Source organism: Spea bombifrons, chromosome 9 (assembly GCF_027358695.1).
Source record: "Spea bombifrons isolate aSpeBom1 chromosome 9, aSpeBom1.2.pri, whole genome shotgun sequence".
Classification (NCBI taxonomy): domain Eukaryota; kingdom Metazoa; phylum Chordata; class Amphibia; order Anura; family Pelobatidae; genus Spea; species Spea bombifrons.
In genome coordinates, this window is record NC_071095.1 from 32,093,459 (window position 1) to 32,117,532 (window position 24,074).

General features: G+C 42.5%; 1 protein-coding gene across 1 annotated transcript; it reads right to left on the minus strand.

Annotated features, from left to right (window-relative positions):
• Window positions 1–1,999: 1,999 nt before the first annotated feature.
• On the minus strand, window positions 2,000–21,549 carry MAX (MYC associated factor X). Its single transcript, XM_053475542.1, has 4 exons — window positions 21,405–21,549; window positions 15,363–15,470; window positions 6,822–6,945; window positions 2,000–3,957 (listed from the first exon to the last, which is right to left on the minus strand). Exons 1-4 carry the CDS (start codon window positions 21,438–21,440, stop codon window positions 3,770–3,772), a joined length of 456 nt encoding a protein of 151 aa, XP_053331517.1. The 5' UTR covers window positions 21,441–21,549; the 3' UTR covers window positions 2,000–3,769.
• Window positions 21,550–24,074: the final 2,525 nt, after the last annotated feature.

The window sequence follows — 24,074 nt, forward strand, 5'->3', positions numbered from 1 at the left end:
GCTTCCAAATGCAAATGCCACAACCTTCAATCAACTCCAGACCTTTTACCTGCTTAATCGAAGAAATAAAGGAATAGCCCACACCTGTCCATGAAACAGCTTTTGAAGCAATTGGCCAATTTCTTTTGGTACATTGAAAAATTGGGCGCTATATATTAAAGAGCTGTAATTCCTAACCTTTCCTCCAATTTGGATGTGAACACCTATATTATATATATATTATATATACATACACACACACACTGATCAGCAATAACATTATGACCACCCGCCTAATATTGTATAGGCCCCCTTTTGCAGCCTAAACAGCCCTTACCTGTCGAGGCATGGACTCCACCTTACCACTGAAGGGGTGCTGTGGTATCTGGCACCGAGACGCTAGCAGATCCTTTAAGTCTTGTAAATTGTGAGGTGAGGCCTTCATGGATCGGGTTTGTTTGTCCAGCACATGCCTCAGATACAGGATTGGATTGAGATCTGGGGAAAGGGCCAAGTCAACACCTTGAATTCATTGTTGTGTTCCTCAAACTATTCCTGAACCATTTTGCTTTGTGGCAGGGCGCATTATCCTGTTGGAAGAGGCAAATGTCATCATGGAATAACACGTCCACGAAACGGTGCACACCGTCTGCAACAATGTTTATGTAGGTGGTAGGTACCAAAGTAAAATCCACATGAATGGCAGGACCCAATGTTTCCTAACAGAGCATTGCTCAAAGTATCTTGCCTTGTTCCCATAGTGCATCCTGGTGCCATGTGTTCTCGTAAACAACGCACACGCACCTGGCCATCCACGTGATGTAAAAGAAAAGGAGATTCATCAGACAAGGCGACCTTCTTCCTTTGCTCCATTGTCCAGTTCTTATGCTCACGTGCCCATTGCAGGCACTTTCATCAGCGGAAAGTGATCAGCATGAGTACCCTAACTGGTCTGTGTCTACACAACAAATTGGGATGCACTGTGTGTTGACACCTTTCTATCAGAACCTGCATTAACTTTTTTTCAGCAATTTGAGCTAGAGTAGATTTTCTGTTGGATTTGATTACACGGACCAGCCTTTGACCCCCAGATGCATCAATAAGCCTTGGCCGTCCATGATGCTGCTGCTGGCTCATTGCTTTTCCTTCCTTGGGCCACTTGCTGCCTAATATATCCTACCCATCGACAGGTGCCAATATAATATTATCACTGTTATTCACTTTAGCTGTCAGCGGTCTAAATGTTATGGCTGATCAGTGTATAAATATATATACACACACTAGCATAGATAGATTATATATACATATACACATACACACACAAACATGGTGGTAACTGGAGGTTGGTTCCTACATCATTGACAGATTGTTTCTATGTTATTCACATAGATAATACCTTTCTAAACTATGAAAACCATGGGGGGGAAAAAGTTAAGTTAATTCAAACACTTTCCTCATCTGTATTTATTTCATGAAGGGAGAGTTGTGGTTTCATTTCCCTCACTTTACTATTCATCATGATGGGTCAACACAGCAAGTTTCTTCAGGAAGATAGGGTGAGGCGGCTCTGTGTAACACATACATGGGTGAGGAGACTTTGAAGAGCTCACCGATTTAATTCAACCATGTGCTTCTTGTAGTTAAACCATCAAAGCCGAACCTTACCTCTTTTGCAAACTTCTTTTGTGAATAAGCCCCTCTGTCACTTCTACTCTCCCCTTCATCCAACTCCCTATCTAGATATATGTATCTCTCTCTCAGATACGTAGGAAAAAAAAAAATAGACATCAAGGTTGGTGGGAGCGGGGTACTTTTAACTCAGTTCATAACAAGGAAAGACATACATTACAGATAGCATGTTAACCAGCTTGAGGATAAAAAAAAAAGACTGACCAAATGCATAAAATAAGCCATAATGCTCACCGTGTCTATTTTATATCTACGAAGAGATTCTTGCTCCAAAATTAATTTATATTTCTACTATCAGCTTACCAAAAATCGGATACAAGATTAGACCACATTACAAGGATAAAATAAGTCTTTATTTATAGTTTTATAGTAAAGGTGACTAGTAACTTTGATATGTCTGTTGGGCTGTACAATATAGCCATGGTCTCCAGTGGGTAGAAATGAGAATAAAAATAATTAAATATTTGTTGGTTATATTAAGATTAATAGAAAATAAAAATCTTGTGATTAGCTGCATTTTCCTCTGTAACAACGAGAAATGGTATAAATAGTAGTTAATTTGTTGTCATGTTGTGCAAATCCTTTTTTTAATTAATCCACCCATGAATGCGACCCTGATTGTATCTTGGAAAACACCCTGCAATCCATTAGAAAACCATTTCACACAATATTAAGTTTGCTTCTCTATTAAGACAAAAGGTATACTCCCCCACTCAAGAAGAAAAATAATAAATTACAAGCATATCGCTATAATATGTGCATCAAGCTTTTTTTCACATCTGGTTTGTTTTACTAATATATAAATGTAAAAATTTGAGTATCCATTTGAAAAGCCACATTGATTGAAAGAGACTAGCAGAGTATCTGAATTAAGATGGCTCCCTTTTTTAATGAAGCATAGAGAAGAGGTTTAAAAGAAGCAAACAGCTGTTGTGTCATAAGTAGCCTTAGGTTAAGATCTAAAGCATTCCATATATATATTTAAAAAAAAATGTGCCAAGCTAAGCTCAGTCCAAATGCCTTTTGTGTGGAGAAACATATCTGCTTTGAACATTCCAGTTTCCATCTAACAAGACAACACAGTATACATTGTGAAAATAACAGTACGCAAGTATTATTAAAGACAACAATGCTCTACTTAATCCACTAATTCCTTTCCTGTACAAGAGGAAAGTCAAGTTATTTTTCTGTTTACCACACTAATAGCATTTAAATTATTGGATTCTTGAAAACTGCATTTTGAAGAAGGTTGCTGGTTTTTGTAGTTGAGGGCAAATTTCATTTGGCAAGTACATACAATTGACAAAAAACAAAAAAAAAAGAAGATTACAAATCTGTCAAATCACAGCCAACTCGATAAGTAGGCAGTCAGATTATGATAATGTGACTGCTGCAACATGTAGCTACATCATCTCGGTGTACGAAAAGGCTGTGGGGGACCTTTTATTACATGTTGCACACACTATTTTATGAGCATGTCAACTGAATGCATGAATGAAGAAGAAAAACAAATTTCCTCATGGAATCTTTCACATCTCACATAAGGATTAATTCAAAATATAATTTAAAGCAAGTGGGAATGTAAAATTATAATGTTATAATAGATACATGTAGATTTGAGCCCAAAGGTTCACATCAAAGTAAAGCACCAACTATGTACCTTTTTGAAACCTCTTGTGGCACAGTTAATTTTTCAAACTGAAATTCAGTTAGAAGTATTACAAAAAAGCAATAAACATGTGCAACTGCATGATGTTTTTTTTTTTTCTATACAGGCTTCCATAACCCGCATCATTCACTGTGCTTGTTACTATCCATAGAGCAGCTAAACTGTAGTCATAGGTGCTGGGGTATAGCAAGCAACTTGCACAGAATTTCTCTTTTTTGTACTTCTACTGATTTAAGATGATATTGCCGTTATGTTAAATAAGAAGTGGAAAATGGGGTGTGAGTAAGTCAACAAAAAATATTCAGTCCATGAGCCTAGTGAAACTGTAAACTAACAGAAGTTCTTAAAGCTGATGGAAAGGGTCTAATTTTGAACTATGTTGTGGGTGAATAAGTCAAACTTGGTACAGGATGTTTGTTTATTGCTGGATCCTTAGCTTGCTTCCATTCGTAGCTTCTTTCTGCTTTGGGGTTCCTCGGGCTCTGATTCAGAACTAGAGTCAGAACCACCATCAAAGGCAGAAATGGTGCTGCCCTTGGGATTTGTGTAGAGGCTGCTGTCAGAGGAAGAGTAGTTGGTCTGCAGCTGAGAGCTTGATCTTGCTTTCTCCAGTGCACGAACTGTCCATGGCAAAAACCAAAAGAAAACAACAAGAATGTCAGTACAGTTACATTCTAGTATGCACAACAAAAGTAAAAGTAAAAAAAAAAAAAAAGGATCTCAAGGACCACTAAAGGAGGCAAGCATCTCTATAAAGCTTTTAAGACTCGCTACAAACTCAGGTAATAACTTTCAGAAACTTTAGTGAATAAAGTGAACAATAAGGAGAAGTGAAATAATAATGTCACGGAATGATTACTTAATAAAAACCTATTTAAAATCACACAAAAAATAAGAATGGCCTAAATAATTACATTATATATCTATTCCAAAGTAAAGAAGGGATGGTATATACCACCACAAAACAAAAGGAAAAAAAAAAAAAGATTTTGAATACCATATTTGCTTGATCATAAGACTAGGTTTTTTTCCCCCAGAGCAAATGCTCTGAAAAATACCCCTTGTCTTATATTCGAGGTCATCTTCTAACCAGACCTCAAACAGAGGTCTGACTACAAGCGCTGCAGGGGACCTGGGTCCTCCTCTCTGGCAGCCGGCGGAGGTCTGTGCGATGCGCACAGATAACCTCCTCTGCTGCCGGCACTTCCTCTGGAGCTTCTATGACGGAGCACCGGCATCACATGACCTTCCGGTTCTCCACCATAGAAGCCCCGGCGGAAGTGCCGGCAGCAGAGATTGTCTGTGCGCACAGACAACCTCCGCTGCTGCCAGCACTTCCACCAGGGCCTTTATGGTTGAGCACTGGTCATGTTATGTCGGCGCCCAGTCTTCCCCGGCGGAAGTACTGGCCAGCAGCAGCGGAGGTCTGCATTGCACTAGACACCAGAGAGTCTAGTGCATGGGGGGTTCAATGGTTTTTGGATGCAGAGTGGCATATAGGGGGTTAAAAGTCATATCAGGGAGGCAGAGTGGCATATAGGGGTTAAAAATGCATGCCAGGGAGGCAGAGTGGCATATATGGGTGTATAAGGCATATCTGGGGCAGAGTGGCAAATAGGGGGGTTAAAAGGCATGTCAGGGAGGCAGAGTAGCATATAGGGGTCGTCTTACAATTGAGCAAATACGGTAATAGCAAAGGGATATAAGGCACCTCTGCATTGCAATTTAATCATGTAGTCACTGAAAATAGCAGTATATATATATATATATATATATATATATATATATATAATATATATATATATATATATAATATATATAGATATATATATATTATATATATAATATATATAGATATATATATATATATTGCCGTAATGTGCTATGGAATGATACTTTTGTTATTGGACAATACAATACTTGATCATTCAACATGGGAAGTCTGAAGCCACAATTTAGTACGACTAATCCTTGAAATAAGTATTACCTTAACTTTTCCACTAAATGATTTCAGGGCCTAATATTAGATCCTGCTGCCGATATATGTATATATTAGCCCCTGCTGCCCATATATATTAATATTAGCCCCAGTTGCCAATATATATATCAATATAAGACCCTGCTGCCGATAGCAGGTATAGATCAACACATTAACACACAAACCCAGCTTTGCATGTATAGATCAATTGAAATTCACTTGTGATCTCAGCACTATATATCAAATAAACAGAATCAGATATACAAATCCTGTATTTGCAGGTATACAATAATAATATATGAAACGTAGCATTGCAGGGTTAGATCAAATAAATACATGGAAACAGCACTGCAGGTATTAATCAACTGAACAAGACATACAAACCCTGCATTTGCAAGTATACATAAATAATGTATGGAAACATAGCAAAGCAAGTATGGATCTACAGAATAAACACACAAACCCAGCTTTGCAGGTACAGATCAATTGGAATTCACATAAAAACACGGCATTAAAAAGGTATATTTAAAACCCCCTAAATTACAGGCATAGATCACAGGTTGCACACCCCAAAGTCAGCCCTGGCATCCACACTGCCCACATAGAACCTGGCCAGCACCCAGATAACACACATACGATTTGCCATCTTTGTCCCCAAATAGCCCAGCACAAGTCAACTTTGTCCCCAAACAGCTGGCCTGTGCCATCTTTGTCTCATATACACGCTGCCTGTGCCATCTTGGTCCCCAAGGCTCAAACATCCTGCTAGTGCCATCTTTGCCCTTCCACAATTATCATTCAGACAATTCATCCACACATTAACTCATGCTCTCCCTCATTCAGACAATTCATCCACACATGAACTCATGCTCTCCCTCATTCAGACAACTCATCCACAGATTAACTCATGCTCTCCCTCATTCAGACAATTCATCCATATATTAACTCATGCTCTCCCTCATTCAGACAATGCATCTCAATCATTCACACTTTACTTCAATATTCTTACCACCCACTTTCTCACTATGTACCCTCACTCCCTCCCTCATCACTTTCTACCCCCACTCCCTCATCTCTTTCTACCCCTTCTGCCTCCCTTATCACTTTCTAACCCCTCTCCCCCTTTCTAGTTCATTCACCTGCGGCCGGAGAACGAGGCCTCCGTCTTCCTGCTCTGCCACGGCGCCCGCTGCTTCACTGCTCTTCACTGCTGGGCGCCGGATATGAAGTCATATACCGGCGCTCAGCATGAAACGCCGGCACCAGAGGTCGAGGCCTCGTGGAGGAGACTGAGGAGGCCCGAGCGGTTGCTAGACGCCCCTCTCTCTCCTCCGCGTCCAGGGACTGTTCTAGGCAATCCGTTGGGTGGTTCCAAATTCGGGGGGGGGGTCAAGGAATAACCTATTGCCCCCCCTTGCCCTCTGTAGCAACGCCACTGGAGGGCAGTATTAAGATACCTACTGCCATTAGCACAATACAATGTGAGACAATCACACATCTAATCACCTTGTTGTTCTAATAAAGCATTCTGTCTTTTCAGGTCATCGATATCTTGCTGGTGTGTATGATTTTTCCTCCTCATATACTGAATGTACTCTGTAGCTTTGTCCAGTATTTGAGCTCTTGATGCCTTAGAAAGAAAACATCTTATTAAAAACACGAAAATAAAGAATGCTGGCTTTTAAATTTATATGTAACAGACCAGCAATTCTTTCTTTATTGTTAACCTTTTTTTTTTTTTTTTTTTTTTTTCTTAACACAAAGTGTGAAATGCTATGTCCCGGTCCGTCAACGTCTGCTAGGCGGTGGACGCACGTTCAATGGTGTAGCTGAAATGCCTCGATAACGAGGCATTCAGCGACATCGAACACCCACCCCAGAATACGGGGTGACCTCTTCGCAGTGGCGGTTGTGAACGCTTTTTAGAGCGATTTAGCCACGAACAAGAGGTGTCATGCCATGGCATGAGTAACTGGAGCTTGGCACTGAATGGGTTAAGGGATTTGACTGATGCTAGGTCCAGTAACATTTGTTCACACCTTTCCTTTTGGAGCCAGAACCCAAAATAAAACTTGATTACCCCATGCTGGGTATTGTCACCTTGGACAGGAAGGGATTCCTGTGGAAGAGTGAAAGGCCAGACATCCTGGCAACATCTCACTGGGGTGTGGAGACAGGGTATCAATGGACACAGGGTAAAATTAATAAATGCATAATGTCCAAAATATGATGAGTACATAACTTTTGGGCCCCATCATACATTGCATCCTTATGCCTGTGATGTGCTGGTTTCAGGGAGACCAAACACGCCATGCAGGCATGTCCATAGCAAGTGTCATGCGAAAGTGTCCTTGTGCCAACTGATACAGGTGTGGAGTTTGGTATGAAAATGATCACTAGGACCAGAGAATTATGATGATCCTGGTGTCATAATTATGCCAAGCTCAGCCAGCGTCATATTACATATTTTGTGATCTCAGCCCAAAGTTGAGAAGATATAACCCCGCCTTCAGAAGGTCATAGTTCTGAACCCCCTACTCCCATCCCCTTGCTCAGGTAACAGGAAAAGGGCGGTCTTGGGGGGGGGATAAAAAGGTGGGCAATTGGTAATGGGAGAGAGCCTGTTTTTACCATCACAGAGACAACATCAAGGCTCCAAGGAAGTATGGTATGATACTCTGTTTTATCCCTTTTATTTTCTACTGTTTTGTACTTGTACTATTTTAGTCTATGTCTCTTTTTATATGCATTTTTGTATAACAGCCCTGTGACCCATTTTATGCTCAGATTAAACATTTTTAATCAGTTCTGTCTTTGTTCTCTAATCGAACTCAGCCTAGAGATAGCCTTTTGTATACATATAAGTCACGTTACTAAGCGGTTAACTATATAGATATCAGTTTGGGGATTGTGTAGTTATCGCAGTCTAATTGTTTTTGGGTAACCTAAGACGCCCGGTTTTAAAGTTCTTGGTGGTGGCAGCGTGTTTTACACTGGGAGTTTTGGGGTGACTGGTTGGGGTTGGTGGTGGTTGCTTGGTGCCCTGCGGGGAAAGTGACCAAACGCGCCGGAAGTCTGGTTGGCGTTTGCCCCTTGTTACGCCCGTACTCCCACGTCGCGGCTCGGCCGATAGCCCTGTCCGTGACAAACTGGTGGCAGCGGTGGGATAGATAGATATATTGATAGATATATTGATAGATAGATAGATATATAGATATATCTTTTAGAGGTTTTTAGTGCTGACTGGATTCGCCTGAAGCACTAGAAGAAATTGCATACCTTTTTGTGTAATTTCCAAAGACAGAGCTCAGTGCTGATTTAAAAAGACATACAAAGTACAAAACAGTTTCCCCTCCCTACTCTTGTTTTTCTTTCTCTATACCATTTCCGAATATGGAGGCCTATCGGAAACAACGCAAAGAGGCCCTGGAATTGATGTGCCAAGCAAGGAATTTACAAACTTTTGGCAAGAGCAAGGAACAACTTATTGCTGACCTTATGGAGACCGACAGGCACACTGTAGAGCCAGAGACGGACATCGAAAGCGTTACAGAGCTCCCTACTACTGCAGGAGCGCTACTTGTTGGAATGCCCAGTGGTTGTACCCCTCAAGGTGCTATGGACGTTTGCACAACGGATTTATTTCGGCAACTAATGGCTTCAAATCCTCGGGAGGCCATGCAGGTGATGATTCAACAGCAAGCTGCAGAAAGAGAAGCTGCGGAAAGGCAGGTAGAAAGAGAAGCGGCGGAACGGCAGGCAGAAAGAGAAGCTGCGGAACGGCAGGCAGAAAGAGAGGCACAAAGGAGACATGAGCTGGAAATGGCCAAGCTGCAGTACACTGTTCAGTCCTCACTGAACAGTAATGCATCAGATCCCAGCACACGGAGGCTCCGCAAGGATGATTTTCCCTCCCTGGAAGAAGGGGCTGATTTGGATGTGTTCCTAAAAAGTTTTGAAAAAGTGTGCAGGCAGCACCAACTACCCTCAGACCAGTGGGGGAGATATTTAACCCCACAACTGAAAGGAAAAGCCTTGGATGTGTTTGTGTCCCTTCCCTCAGAGACTGATAACGATTATGAGGCAATCAAATCTGCCTTGCAAAAAACTTTTAACCTTACTCCTGAGGCTTATAGGAAAAAGTTTAGGAGCATGCAGCAGAGTGCGTCATCCAGCTGCATTCTATATGTTGCACAATTGGAAACCGCGTACAAGCAATGGGTAACTGGAGTACAAGTTACTACCTATGAAGCTGTTAATGACTTAATGGTCCTAGAACAGTTCTTACAGACCCGGAGCCCTGATGTACGAGAATGGATTTTGGAAAGAAAGCCGAAAACAGCTAGGGATGCTGCAGAGCTGGCAGATGACTACGCCGACATTCGTGCATCTAGACGTGGAGTTGTGTCAGCTGGTACTTCCACCTGGAGAGGGGCTACAGTTCCATCATCGTCAACAAGATCAGCAGTGAGGACTTCACCACCAACTGCCAATGGGGTAAGGGCTATGTCTAGTGGGTCACATGCCCGCCGTTGTTTTCAATGCAACCAGATTGGGCATATGAGCTTTAATTGCCCTTCTAGAAATCCACCCCAACCTGCTCGTGGGGGTGGGAGTGCCCCTGAAGGGGCACCATCAGTTTTGCTTGTGGGTGGGCCTGTGGGGAGAAAGGAGGATAACCTGCAGAGTGTAACTGTGGGTGACCGGGTGACCATGGGACTGAGAGATTCTGGAGCTTCATTCACCTTGGTGCGCCCTGAAGTGGTGAATACGGAGGACATAATCCCTGGAAGAACCATGTCCATCAAAGGAATTGGGGGTGTGCGCCCTGCTGTGCCCATGGCACGTGTGTACCTGGATTGGGGTGCGGGGAAAGGTTTGCGGGAAGTGGGTGTTTCAGAGGATATCCCTGTTAATGTTCTGTTGGGGAATGATTTGGGCCGGATGCTCTGTCACTATGCTCCAGAGGACACTGCTTGCGAGTCGGAAGGGATAACTGACAGCCCTGCTTCACCTAAGGTACTGTGTGAAACTTTGGGGGACACTGTGAAATGTGGTCGCTGGGAGGGAGAGCCGGAGATAGATAAATCCCTACCTATAACAGAACCAGTAATGCCTTCCACGTATGAGATGGGGTGTGTTGTAAAACGTGCATACAATGAATTCAAAATGACCGAACCTAGTGGAGACGGGTTAGGGAGAGGGTTTTGTGTGCAACTGGAAAGGAATATGGACGAGGGTGATGTGCCCGGGTCAAAATTCTGTAAGACTGGGATGTCTGTGAGTAAGGGGGAGGAGGAGTGCGAGCGCCAGGGATGTGTACCACTAGTAGCAGTGGTAACACGTCAGCAGAGCGCCAGGGCTGCAGTGTTAGCCAACGAGGAGGATGGTGATGGAAGGGTTGATCTGTCTGACCTGCGAGCAGAGGGAGGGGGGACCCCACCCCTTGAGGCTCTACCAGAGGGAGCTGTACTCCATGGTGCAGCAAAGTGGGGAGAAGGCAATAAGGATTTCCTGGAAGCTCTGCACAGTGACCCCTCCCTAGAAGATTTGAGATATCGCGCTGAACAACCAGTTGTTGACACGGATAGGCACCGGGTATTTTGGGATAACAATATTTTATACTGGCAGTCCCTACCCATTGACAAGCGGGGACCCAGGGAGGGAGAAAGGCAGCTAGTTGTTCCTATGCAGTTCAGGAGCGAGCTGCTGAGGTTAGCCCATGAAACGCCCTTGGCCGGACATCTGGGGGTGGCCAAGACAAAATCCAGGTTGGCCCACAATTTCTACTGGCCTGGTATGGGCACTGCAGTTGCGAATTACTGCCGGTCTTGTCATGTTTGTCAAAGAGTGGGTAAATCTGGAGATGTTACTCGTGTTCCCCTAGTGCCCCTGCCCATCATAACTGTACCTTTTGAACGAGTGGCCGTAGATATTGTGGGACCGTTAGCTATACCCAGCAGCACAGGGAAACAATATATTCTTACCGTGGTGGACTATGCCACTCGGTACCCTGAGGCCATCGCCTTATCCTCGGTCAGGGCAGATAAGGTAGCTGATGCTTTGCTCAGTATATTTTGCAGGGTGGGTTTCCCTAAAGAAATGCTCACTGATCAAGGTCCGCAGTTTATGTCTAACCTGATGCAAAGTCTCTGTAAGAAAGTAAATGTACAGCACTTGGTAGCAAGCCCATACCATCCCCAAACAAATGGTCTCTGTGAGAGGTTTAACGGGACCCTGAAACAGATGCTCAAAACGTTTGTAGAATCACAGGGCCGGGACTGGGAGAAGTATTTACCCCATTTGCTATTTGCTTACAGGGAGGTACCACAGGAGTCCACAGGTTTCTCACCCTTTGAATTACTGTATGGTCGTAGAGTGCGGGGACCCCTAGATTTAGTTAGGGAAGAATGGGAAGGGAAGCTACATACCCCAGAGACTTCTGTAGTGGAATATGTTCTAAAGTTTAGAGACAGGATGCAGACATTGACCGGGCTAGTACACGATAATCTGACAGCAGCGCAGTCTAGGCAGAAATATTGGTATGATCGCACTGCTCGGGACCGGGTCTACGAGGTGGGACAAAAGGTAATGGTTCTGAACCCCATCAGGCAAAATAAGTTGCAGGCGGCCTGGGATGGCCCTTTCCTCATTTTACAGCGTTTAGACCCCACCACCTATGTAGTAGCCCTTGATGAGAAAGGTGAGAGGCAGAGGCAGTACCATATTAACATGTTAAAGGCCTATTATGACCCAGAGAACTTGGTACTCAGTGTATGCACTGCACCAGAGGAAGAACTAGGTAATGATCCTTTGCTGGACCTGGTACAGGAAGCCAAAGGTGAAGGATCCCTACAGGATGCAAAGATCAATCCAGAGCTCTCCGTTGAACAGAAGAGGCAGCTAAATCAGATGTTAAGCTGCTTTGGTGACACATTTACCGGGAAGCCAGGACGAACCACACTAGCCACCCACCATGTAGACACTGGGGACCAAACACCCCTAAGACAGGTACCCTACCGGGTATCCCCAGAGGTAAAGGCCCACATCCAGAAGGAGATTGAAGACATGTTAGGGCTGGGGGTAATTAGGAAGTCAAAAAGCCCCTGGGCTTCCCCTGTAGTGCTGGTTCCTAAGAAAGATAAATCCACCAGGTTTTGTGTAGATTACAGAAGGTTAAATGCAGTGACCACCTTTGATGCTTACCCCATGCCCAGGATAGATGAACTGCTTGATCAGCTAGCAGGTGCCCAATATTTAACTATCATGGACTTGAGCCGAGGGTACTGGCAAATCCCTATGACCCCAGTAGCCCAGGAGCGGTCGGCTTTTATTACTCCCTTTGGGTTGTATGAGTTTAGCGTGATGCCTTTTGGGATGAAAAATGCCCCAGCCACTTTTCAGCGGTTGGTTAATCAGTTGTTGGAAGGCCACGAGGAATATGCTGTGGCATACTTAGATGACATTGCTGTATTCAGCAAAACCTGGGAGGAGCACCTGGTTCATTTGCGCAAGGTGGTAGAGAAAATAAGAGGGGCAGGGCTCACCATAAAACCAGAAAAGTGTCAGATAGGCATGACAGAGGTGCAGTACCTGGGACACAGAGTAGGCGGGGGGTCCATACGCCCTGAACCCAGTAAGGTGGAGTCCATTACGGCCTGGCCAGTCCCTAAGACTAAGAAACAGGTCATGTCATTTTTGGGGACAGCAGGGTATTATCGCAGATTTGTCCCAGACTACAGTGAGATAGCCAAACCCCTCACAGACTTGACTAAGAAGAGGGTATCAAAGCAAATTACATGGACTGAGGACTGTGAAAAGGCTTTCATTGCCCTAAAGACAGCATTATCTAACTCTCCAGTCCTCCAGGCCCCTGATTTTAGTAGGAGGTTTGTGGTACAGACAGATGCTTCTAATTTTGGGCTGGGAGCTGTGCTCAGTCAGGTAAACTCCAAAGGAGAAGAACACCCAATACTTTATCTTAGTAGGAAGCTGTTACCAAGGGAAGTGGCCTATGCAGTAATAGAGAAGGAGTGTCTAGCTGTGGTATGGGCTTTGCAGAAATTGCAGCCATACCTGTATGGTCGAGATTTTACTGTCATAACCGATCACAACCCGTTACATTGGCTAGACAGGGTGTCAGGTAACAATGGCAAGCTGCTTCGCTGGAGTCTTATACTACAACAGTATAATTTCTCGGTTCAACACAAAAAAGGCAGCCTACATGGAAATGCAGATGGCCTGTCTCGTCAGGGGGGAATAGAGGGTTAATGTTGGACAGATTTATTAGCCTGTAGCTGAATCCCTCTGTCCACCATCTTAAAGGGGGAGGTGTCATGCCATGGCATGAGTAACTGGAGCTTGGCACTGAATGGGTTAAGGGATTTGACTGATGCTAGGTCCAGTAACATTTGTTCACACCTTTCCTTTTGGAGCCAGAACCCAAAATAAAACTTGATTACCCCATGCTGGGTATTGTCACCTTGGACAGGAAGGGATTCCTGTGGAAGAGTGAAAGGCCAGACATCCTGGCAACATCTCACTGGGGTGTGGAGACAGGGTATCAATGGACACAGGGTAAAATTAATAAATGCATAATGTCCAAAATATGATGAGTACATAACTTTTGGGCCCCATCATACATTGCATCCTTATGCCTGTGATGTGCTGGTTTCAGGGAGACCAAACACGCCATGCAGGCATGTCCATAGCAAGTGTCATGCGAAAGTGTCCTTGTGCCAACTGATACAGGTGTGGAGTTTGGTATGAAAATGATCACTAGGACCAGAGAATTATGATGATCCTGGTGTCATAATTATGCCAAGCTCAGCCAGCGTCATATTACATATTTTGTGATCTCAGCCCAAAGTTGAGAAGATATAACCCCGCCTTCAGAAGGTCATAGTTCTGAACCCCCTACTCCCATCCCCTTGCTCAGGTAACAGGAAAAGGGCGGTCTTGGGGGGGGGATAAAAAGGTGGGCAATTGGTAATGGGAGAGAGCCTGTTTTTACCATCACAGAGACAACATCAAGGCTCCAAGGAAGTATGGTATGATACTCTGTTTTATCCCTTTTATTTTCTACTGTTTTGTACTTGTACTATTTTAGTCTATGTCTCTTTTTATATGCATTTTTGTATAACAGCCCTGTGACCCATTTTATGCTCAGATTAAACATTTTTAATCAGTTCTGTCTTTGTTCTCTAATCGAACTCAGCCTAGAGATAGCCTTTTGTATACATATAAGTCACGTTACTAAGCGGTTAACTATATAGATATCAGTTTGGGGATTGTGTAGTTATCGCAGTCTAATTGTTTTTGGGTAACCTAAGACGCCCGGTTTTAAAGTTCTTGGTGGTGGCAGCGTGTTTTACACTGGGAGTTTTGGGGTGACTGGTTGGGGTTGGTGGTGGTTGCTTGGTGCCCTGCGGGGAAAGTGACCAAACGCGCCGGAAGTCTGGTTGGCGTTTGCCCCTTGTTACGCCCGTACTCCCACGTCGCGGCTCGGCCGATAGCCCTGTCCGTGACAAGAGGGTCTCTCCAGACCCTCCTGAGAACTCTGGCTTTCCTTGCAGGTTGAATACAGGTACTGCACTCAACCATGCAAGTCAATGGAGAATGGAGGCCACAATCACAATGTGATTAGCAAAACAATTTATAATAAAAAGAAAGTACAGCTAAACACGAGCACCGCAGAAATGTTAAAACAGCCCTTGTCACAAAGGGGTTAATAAGTGCTATTTCTGTGACTCTTCTGGCCATAGTCCCCTGAAGAGAACAGGCCAGATTTGCTGTCCATTAGAGCCCGCCTCTGTATTTTTTAACGAATCTACTGGTGCATCCAAACAGACACATTGCCTTACCTTTCATGGACATACAGGTAAGTCCATATAGTCACAAAGGGGTAACGTCGCTCTAATAAGTATACTAAACTACAGGAAAAGTGAAAGCTATACAGGAACAAAAATGAATACTAAATATAAGGACAGTAGCAAAGTAAATGGCAGAGGTGACAGGGGGGAGCACGTTTTATGACAGCGGACCTACCTTTTCACCTTGCAGTGAAGGTACAGAGTCTCTCAGACTGTGGAAGCTGTCTTTGATGTGATCTCTCCTCTTACGCTCCAGTGCATTGTGATGAGCTCTTTTGTCTGCCTGTAAACAATAAAAACACATCATACGCCTGAATCTGGTGCAGCTAATGCAAAGCCTTCATAACACTCTCCAAGAAGTGCGGTTTTTTGCAATATATAACGAAGCAACAATATAAAAAGAAAAGAAAAAAAGCCTGTATGATGTTAAGGGTGTGTGAACGTGAACATATTTTCTACGTTTATCTTGTGTCTACACGAACAAAGCAAAGTTTATCTTTTAACACTGACCGATCTAAAATTTTGGACTGGCCCAGGGAGGCAGGAACAGAGCATGATTAAATAAAGGTCACATGATCCCACGGCTAAAGCGAGGCTGCTTGCACATATAATGAAAAGGAGGAGCTAACGGGGACAAAGGGAAGCCAAAAAAATAAGGAGACTTTATTACTATTATTGTTTTATACAGCGCCATCAAATTCCGTAGCACTGTACAATTGAGAGAAATAGGATGAGAGAGAGAAAGAAAGAAAGACAAGGATAGTGGGGAAGATGAAAAGTGCATAAAATTTGAGATACAGTTGTGCTCATATGAGACCATTTGTGATCACATAGTGGTTTGGCTCTTTTTTAACAAATGATAACAGATATCACCCAAAGGGCCCGATCAAAAGTTTATATACCCTTCAATGTTCGGCCGTGTTACATGGTGACACACACAAGTTAAATGCCAATTAAAGGTTAATCTCTTGATACCAAGCTAATGTCAGGTAGACCAAGAAAGATTTCAGCCACAACTGTCAGAAGAATTGTTTAGGATACAAAGAAAAACCAACAGGTAACTTCAGGAGAAATACAGGCTGCTCTGGAAAAAAAGACAGTGTGATTGTTTCAAGGAGCACAATACTTGGGAAAAAAAAAATAGCTGCATGGTCGAGTTGCCAGAAAGAAGCCTTTGCTGTGCCAATGCTACAAAAAAAAGCCTGGTTACAATATGCCCAATGCCACCTTGACACGCCTCACAGCTTCTGGCACATCACAACCATTAGCACTATGGAGAGGGGTCAACAAGGCCTATGGCGAAAAGAATACCATCCCCACTGTGAAGCATGGAGGCAGCTCACAGATGGGTTTGGGGGACTCTAAAGGCACAGGGAATCTTGTGAAAATAGATGGCAAGATGAATGCAGGATGGTATCAGAAAATACTGGCAGAGAATATGCATTCTTCCGCACAAAAGCTTTGCATGGGACGCTCTTGGACTTTCCAGCACAACAATGACTCTAAGCACAAGGCCAAGATGACCCTTAAGTGGTTACAGCAGAAAAAGGTGAAGGTTCTGGAGCGGCCATCACAGTCCGCTGACCTTAATATCATCAAGCCAATCTGAGGAGATCTCAAATGCGCAGTTGATGCAAGACGACCAAAGCATTTTGCCATGATGAATGGGCAGCTATACCACCTGCAAGAATTTGGGGCCTCATACACAACTTGGGCAACAGAAGCATCCCTTGGGTACTACAGTAAGAGGTGCATCACTACTGGGTAGATCAGGGGGGACATCACTGAGTCAAATGAGGCATGTCCTCCTCTAAAGTCCCTTCTCCCATTCTTAATGCATCCTTTTTGAATCCCCCTCCCTGTCATGATGATCACACTGAAGAAACCAAGGATGCCCCCTGTCATTGTAGTAAGGTTGAATGGATGATTACTATATATGAAATCTAAAATACATTGAAAAAGCTATGATATATGGGACATAAATAAAGTGATAAGGAATAATTTGTGTGATTGCCACCTACATTCTTGAAGCAACTTTAGGGGATCCCATCCCTTTTTGATGGGCTCTCAAACTAAGGGTGGATCATTAAAAGTCTTAAAATGACTATAAAATATAGGGCTATAATACTTGATAGGGGTTTTAAGGCCCCCCAATATTCATCTTGAATTAAGCCCCTACCAGCTAAGGATGCATAATGAATTAAGGCGGGAACCTAAAAACAGCTATTAAGTATGAGGCTACAATACAAAAGCCTACGTGTAGCCTTTTAAGGTACCACTTTAATTCATGTTGTAGCTTAGAAAATGCATGATGAATTAAGGACAGGAGCATAAAAAGGATATAATTTATTGTAGCTCAATACTTGATAGGCCCACCTTAATTCACACTCCACCTTCAGAGTGCATCATAAATTAAGGCTATAAAGTGTGGCTATAAAGGCTATTAAGGCTATAAAGTGTGGGGCTACAAAATAATACCTTATAGCCTTTAGTTTCCCCTTAATTTATGATGCACGCTCTAAGGGTGCATCATGAATTAAGGAGGGAACCTTTTGTTTCTAACGTAAGGTAGGAGGCTACTACCACCTTACCAGCTGTGGAAATGCAGCAGATGGTAAGAGGAAGTGGAGGTTGCACGTTTATCAGGGGACCGCATTAATGATGGACTGCACGCAACACAGGAGAGGTAAATATCTAAGCTCTGATTTTAGGCTGCAGCCTTAATTTAAAGATTAAAGTTAGGAGGAAACATGTATGCCTATAATCAGGACAATACAAAAAATGTGTAGTGTGCGCAGCGACCACTCCCAAAGCCGACTTCAAATTATAAAATCTGCTGTGGCCGCTAGCCCCGGATCTTTTGTAAACACCACTGCCTTAACATATCGAATCCACTAGAGATATCCCTTCAAAACGATTGTACTGCTTTCATCTGGGATACAAAAAAGTCACATACATAAAATGGACCGCTACCTATATAAAAGTGGTCTCATACAAATGGTAAATTGGGTAAATACAGGATCAAACTGAATTGTAACACTTAAAACCGTCTTTATAAAGAAGGCTAGAAATAGTGACCGGCCTGTAGTTGCCTAGATATTCACATACTACTCCATGGCTAGATCCTTGTCAGTTTTCTGTCACTGAAGCCAAAGCATCACTTTTGGACTTAACCTGGAGTGTTTGACACCTAAGGGATCAAAGACGGATTTACTGATAGGAAGGTCTCTGACTGTGTCATTTAGCTAGGAATGGGAGTAGACATCCCAGCCATGCCTACTGTAAATGGGATGGTTGACAACCAATAAAGTGCACATTCTCTGCCCTTCTAACTGTGGGCACTGTACATACCAGCTCCAGCACACTCTTAATCTTGGGGTTTAGGGCTTGTGATTTTCTGGATTTAGAAAGCAAACCTAGAGTCAAAATGAGCTTCTTGCACAGGCAAATGCACAGTAAAATGGTAGATGTACGTAGCCCTCACAATTAGGGATCATGTAAGGCAGCTGCCCAACGGACTCATAACTAATCATACAATTAGAAGATTTTTGCACCGGAGGATGCCAATACTCTTGAATCACCTGCCAAACATGGGAGGTCATGTAGATCAAGTACCAAGTAGCTGTTCCACAACCCATACAGGAAGTGTGACACTAATGCAAACACAAACGGTCATGGACATTATCAGTCACAATAGGTCTATCATCCAAAAAGTCCCCACAATAACAGGCAGAAAGGAGGAGAAAAAAACAATACAGATGCTGATTTGAATGCCAGAGGTGAAATCATGACATGGTGATTAAGAAACAGGTGCCTGGCTGTGACAGTTTGTAAAGATGTATTCCTGTTCACTGAATGCTGTAACTCACTCCATTTATTCAAACAAGAACATCCTACCTTTTGTGCTTTCTATACTAGATGATGCTCTTTTTCTGCCATACCTACACTACATTCACTACACAGCACTACACTAGCAGTTCCCTGAAAGTATTATTTCTATAAACTTTTGCCTTATTTGCTAGGAAAACTCATACATCTTATTTGACACAGAAGAAGGGATTGATAGACCACTGCCATAAAGGAAAATCTTCTTTAAGTGGGATATAGACCTTTAAAGGTCTTTTAGACTAAAAAACGTTTGGGCCTCCGGCTATCGTGGTTGGGAATGTGGAGCCTCTTGCTATGCAAAAGTCATTAAACATTTAAAAAAAAAAGATGAAGAGGCATTGGTCAACCATCTCCTATATTTGAGATCACTGCCATTTTATTGGCATATTGACTTGGACTTTTAAAAAGTTTTGTTGAAAAACACACTTTTCATATTGTGTATGTTAAATCAGATTAGTATTAACCACTTGGTGGTTATTCCCAGTCTTTTTCTTCTCTTATTGATACCCCAGTTGTTTTATGTTATGTTCATAATACTGAGAGTATAATATCTGTTTTATTATATGCTTTTTCATTAGTTTTGAAAACTAAAGCTCACCCAGCTCAATTATTAGACAGCAACTACATTCTGTGAGAATCTGTACACTACTTAAAACGGATGGACGATAGGGTCCACAGTCAATATATTACACATTACATATACAATGTCCTATCGTGTGTGTGTGGATATACACACACATCCACCTGTACACGCTCCCCGACTGCCTTCTGTTTATGGCATGTGCACCATTGCAATAGAGTGGGGAGTATTAGGAGTGCGCGTGCCTGCACCACAGCAGCCATGTTTGTAGTTTTCATTTATATGCCACCAAAGATAACAGCGACAGTGGTGGGATTTAAGATGATGCATAACATTTTACCCATACACTTGCTAGCTAATGACAGGTGCACCTTGATTCACGGTTCCAATAAATGTCAGGCGTTTATGATTTAGGTTGTCTAATATTACAAAATGTGTATTGTACTGGTGCTTTATTGAGCAAAACCTTTGTTTGACACACCACACACATCCATTTATCAGTTTTAACTAAAAAAAAGCAATATATATTAGGAAAATTAGCAAATTCTAGTTTTTATGTTCGTTGGAACCCCTGTTACAATGCAAAAAGTGAATACAGAATGATTTCTCTTAAAAAGCTGACTTTGGTTATTCATTTTAATTTGTTTTCTGAAGACAGTTTACAGGAATATAAAAAAGGAAGCTAAACACTCAAAACTGATCCTGGCAGATGAATAAAAGTGAGAAAATACCCTGGCACCGAATGGGTGTAACTCACTGTAATTACTTAGGAAAGATTTACAGACACAGTTATAAAAAAAATGCAGAATGTCCAGAGCCTAGAAGATACAAACTCGTACATGGGCTTCGAGTAAATAACTGGTCAATAGCTAATTCACAAAAACAATGGCAAGATTTGTAGGATCTTTTATAGTGTTGGTTGCATGTGCCATAAAAGCACAGTATTTACAATTACACCTGCTGCTGACCAAGTAGATTAAATCGAAAGTTAGGTTCCCAAATCATAGGTGAAGTTTGCACGCAATATGACAGAAAGGGGGGCAGCTGCACCCTGAATTTTAGTCTGTAAAATTTGGAGGGGGGGGGGAAAGAAAATATATTCTTATATCAACACCACAAAGATCTGATTTACCAAGAATATATTACACGGGCGATCGAACCAGGTTTCTTTACTACAAGTTCAGGCCATGATCACATTTTAGACACATATACCTAAATACATAGATCAAACCACCGGATTTAAAAATACTGATCGCAGAAGCGAATATTGTGTGTGTGTGTGTTTTATGTCACACTTCATCAAAAACCCACAGCTAACAGAGTTTCTCCAAGTTTGACCCAAACATTCCAGTTGCTCTGACAGTTCAATAGTAGATATTTCAAAGGCTTTAGTATACCCTCAGCTGAATTATCTTATTTGATCCTAACACTGTAATAACTGCAGTTTTTTATATTTATATTAAGAATATACAGGACTTCAAATGGATTTTCAAAATCTATAGCTATGAAAAGACACGACTTTCAAGATGAGCCTTTTTTGTTGCACTTAATCATATCCTTAAACGTCAATAATGACACTACCCGCCCACTACTCCGTTGAACCAAAAAGAATATTTCCTTTTTTTCCATTTATAGTGAACTATTAAATACACCGCCCCCCCCCAAGCCAACGTACCGAATCACCTTAGAAAACCCTTCACCCCAATGAAACCGACCCACAACACAAAATGAAACAAGATGAAGACTCACGTCGCTTTCAACCTCGATGTCATCGTTATCGCTCATGCTTTCATACAACGACAGGAGGTGGAGTGTCTTATATTTAGAAGGAAGATCAAATGAGAACTGAATTATGTTAAATCTGATTTAAAAATTAAAGAAAATAAAAAAAAAACAAAGCCGCGCTGGAAAACCAAGCCGAAATAACACACAACAGAAAGGGGTAGATCTTCACTGTGCCTAGGAAAACAGATCAACGGAAGCCACACGTGACTTTGCACAGCTCGGTATCATTAGCCAAACCCTTAACCTCTGACCGAGGAAGCAAAGAGAACGCTGGGAAACGATGTTCAGGGACTACTAAGGTACAATGCAAGTCAACTAAACAGTCCATACGGAGTGACTACATCCCCCATCAGCCTCTGTAAGCTTAGTAAAGTTCTTGCGCAAGCGTAACCCTCGCAGGGATTGCCGGGATTTGTAGTATATGGTAGTGAATTTCCCGGAAGTCAGGGGCAGACACGTGGATGTAGGAAGGAACAGTGTGTTTGGCTTGTACGCGGTAGTAGTCACTCGTGAATGTCACCAATGGATAATTTTCATCCTTAAGAAGAAGAAGGGCCTTCGGAAATACAGGCTACCCTCAGGAAATTTGGAATGAAAGTTGATTACTTAAGAGGACACCTGTGTTGTTGTTTTTTTATATTTAAAAGTCAAAAGCTCACCGTTTTCGAATTACACCTATCAAATTAAAACAACTTTAATTAACATTGAGTTTTGTGTTTTCAAACAATTCTAGGTTTCACATACTGCTTTTTAGGGCTGCAGCAAGTATCGATAATAATTCATAATGACAATTGTCATTATCGATTTTATCGAATATAAGATAAGGGTTTTTTAAGAGCACCTGCTCTGAAAAATACCCCTCGTCATGTAATCAGACCTCAAATATGGTTCGGACTATAACACCAAGATCCAGACCCCGCGCAGCGATGCGGGGGACCTGGATCCTCCTTTGTTGCAGCCGGTGGATGTCCGCGTGGTGCGCGTAGACAACCTCCGATGCTGCCGGCAATTCCGCTGGGGTTTCTTTCAGAGCATTTGCTCTTAAAAAAACATAAGCCCCAGCGGAGGTTGTCTACGCGTGTCGCCGGCTGCCAGAGAGGCGGACCCCCGTAGTGCTGCAGGTGTCCTGGATCTTCCTCTCTGGCAGCTGGTGGGCGTCTGTGCACAGATCCACCGCTACTGTCCTCCACTTCTGTTGGAGCTTCTATGATTGAGCACCTGCCTCAAATGACCTTCCGGTGCTCCGTCGTAGAAGCTCCAGTGAAAGTGCTAGCCGCCAGAAATAGGAAAGTGTTTCGAGAAATGCCATTATGATAATGAGATACAATGACACATGTTAATGTCAATTTTTTATTCTGCTGTTTGTTCATTAAATTATTTTAAATGGAAAATTTGCATATTTTTTATCTGATTAATCGAAAAGATTATATATGAAAATAATCGTTAGTTGCAGCCCTACTGTTTTTAAAGAGTTTTAATATTTGTTGCCCTATTGTCTAAACCCAATGTAGCAGACAAACATTATAGGGGTGTATTCACAATCATGTCAAGGAATAATTTGACCAGACTTGTCTGAGGACAAGTGTAATTTCATGCAAATACTCAAAACAACTCAGGTTCACTAATGTAAGTTGTTTGCTAGAGTAAAGTTGTTTGTGAGTTTTAGGCGAGGGCATGCAAATGTAAGGCGATCACAGCTTCCTCCATGGTTTGCTCGAAATTCTAAAATTATTTTTAGGAAGTTTTGGAACAACTGCAATCACATGGGGATTTGGAACCTAGTTCACAGGCACCACAGTTGAAGAAAATAGCCCCCCCATTCTAATTTTCAGAAAATGTTTTCAGATGGCTACGTGTTTGTCATGTGAATGTATTCTAGCTCTATTCTACATGATACATAACAAGTATGTAACAGGACCTGCCAGCCAGAAGCCCCTTATGTAGTAACTTGCTGCAGTCAGAGTGGAAGCTGCATGGATTTCTGCTTGTAAGGAAAAGGCAAGGCTAACAGTTGTGTCAGAAACCCCTAGCCACTACAAACAATAAAAAATACTTTACAAGTAGGCTGGAAACGTGCAACCATGCATTATGTGGCCAAACACCGTTGACACAGACTTCCATTGAGACTCCCGCTTTGCCGCCTCTCAACACTCAGTCATAATTCTCATGGCCTTTAGCCAGTGATGATGTGGGTCATCTGAACTGTAATCCCCACACTCAACATTATCAGAGTTAAAACAAAAAAGTGTCATAATTGGGGATGTATTTATGCCTTTAGGTTTTGTTGGGTGTTTTTGCATTTTTACTATTATATCATGTGATGCAAATTTTTTTTATTAAATTAGGAGTTTATGGATAGCTTAACCTGTCTTGGGTTTTCATAGGTAAAGTGGAATATGCGTATAAGGTTTTCAACGAAGTGTAACTATACCAATTATAAAAAGACTGGCTGGAACTCATGCACACTAAAGTGGGAGACATCGGAGTCAGGCAGAACCGCAAGCGTTACCAAATCGTAGTCAGAACAAGCCGAGGTCAGGATACCAGGAATCAGGGTCAGCGGATAGGTAGCTGAGGTTAGGATTCCAGAGAATCAGCACGAACAATAAACAAGGCGGGGTAAAAACACGTAAA

Excerpts from the sequence above, each read along its gene's own strand:
- MAX (XM_053475542.1), bottom strand. The coding sequence starts at position 21,440 with ATGAGCGATAACGATGACATCGAGGTTGAAAGCGAC. Across the intron at positions 6,946-15,362 it reads CTTCACTGCAAGGTGAAAAG|GCATCAAGAGCTCAAATACT; the intron begins GTAGGTCCGCTG and ends TTTCTTTCTAAG. Across the intron at positions 3,958-6,821 it reads TGCTTTATTAGAACAACAAG|TTCGTGCACTGGAGAAAGCA; the intron begins GTGATTAGATGT and ends TGCCATGGACAG.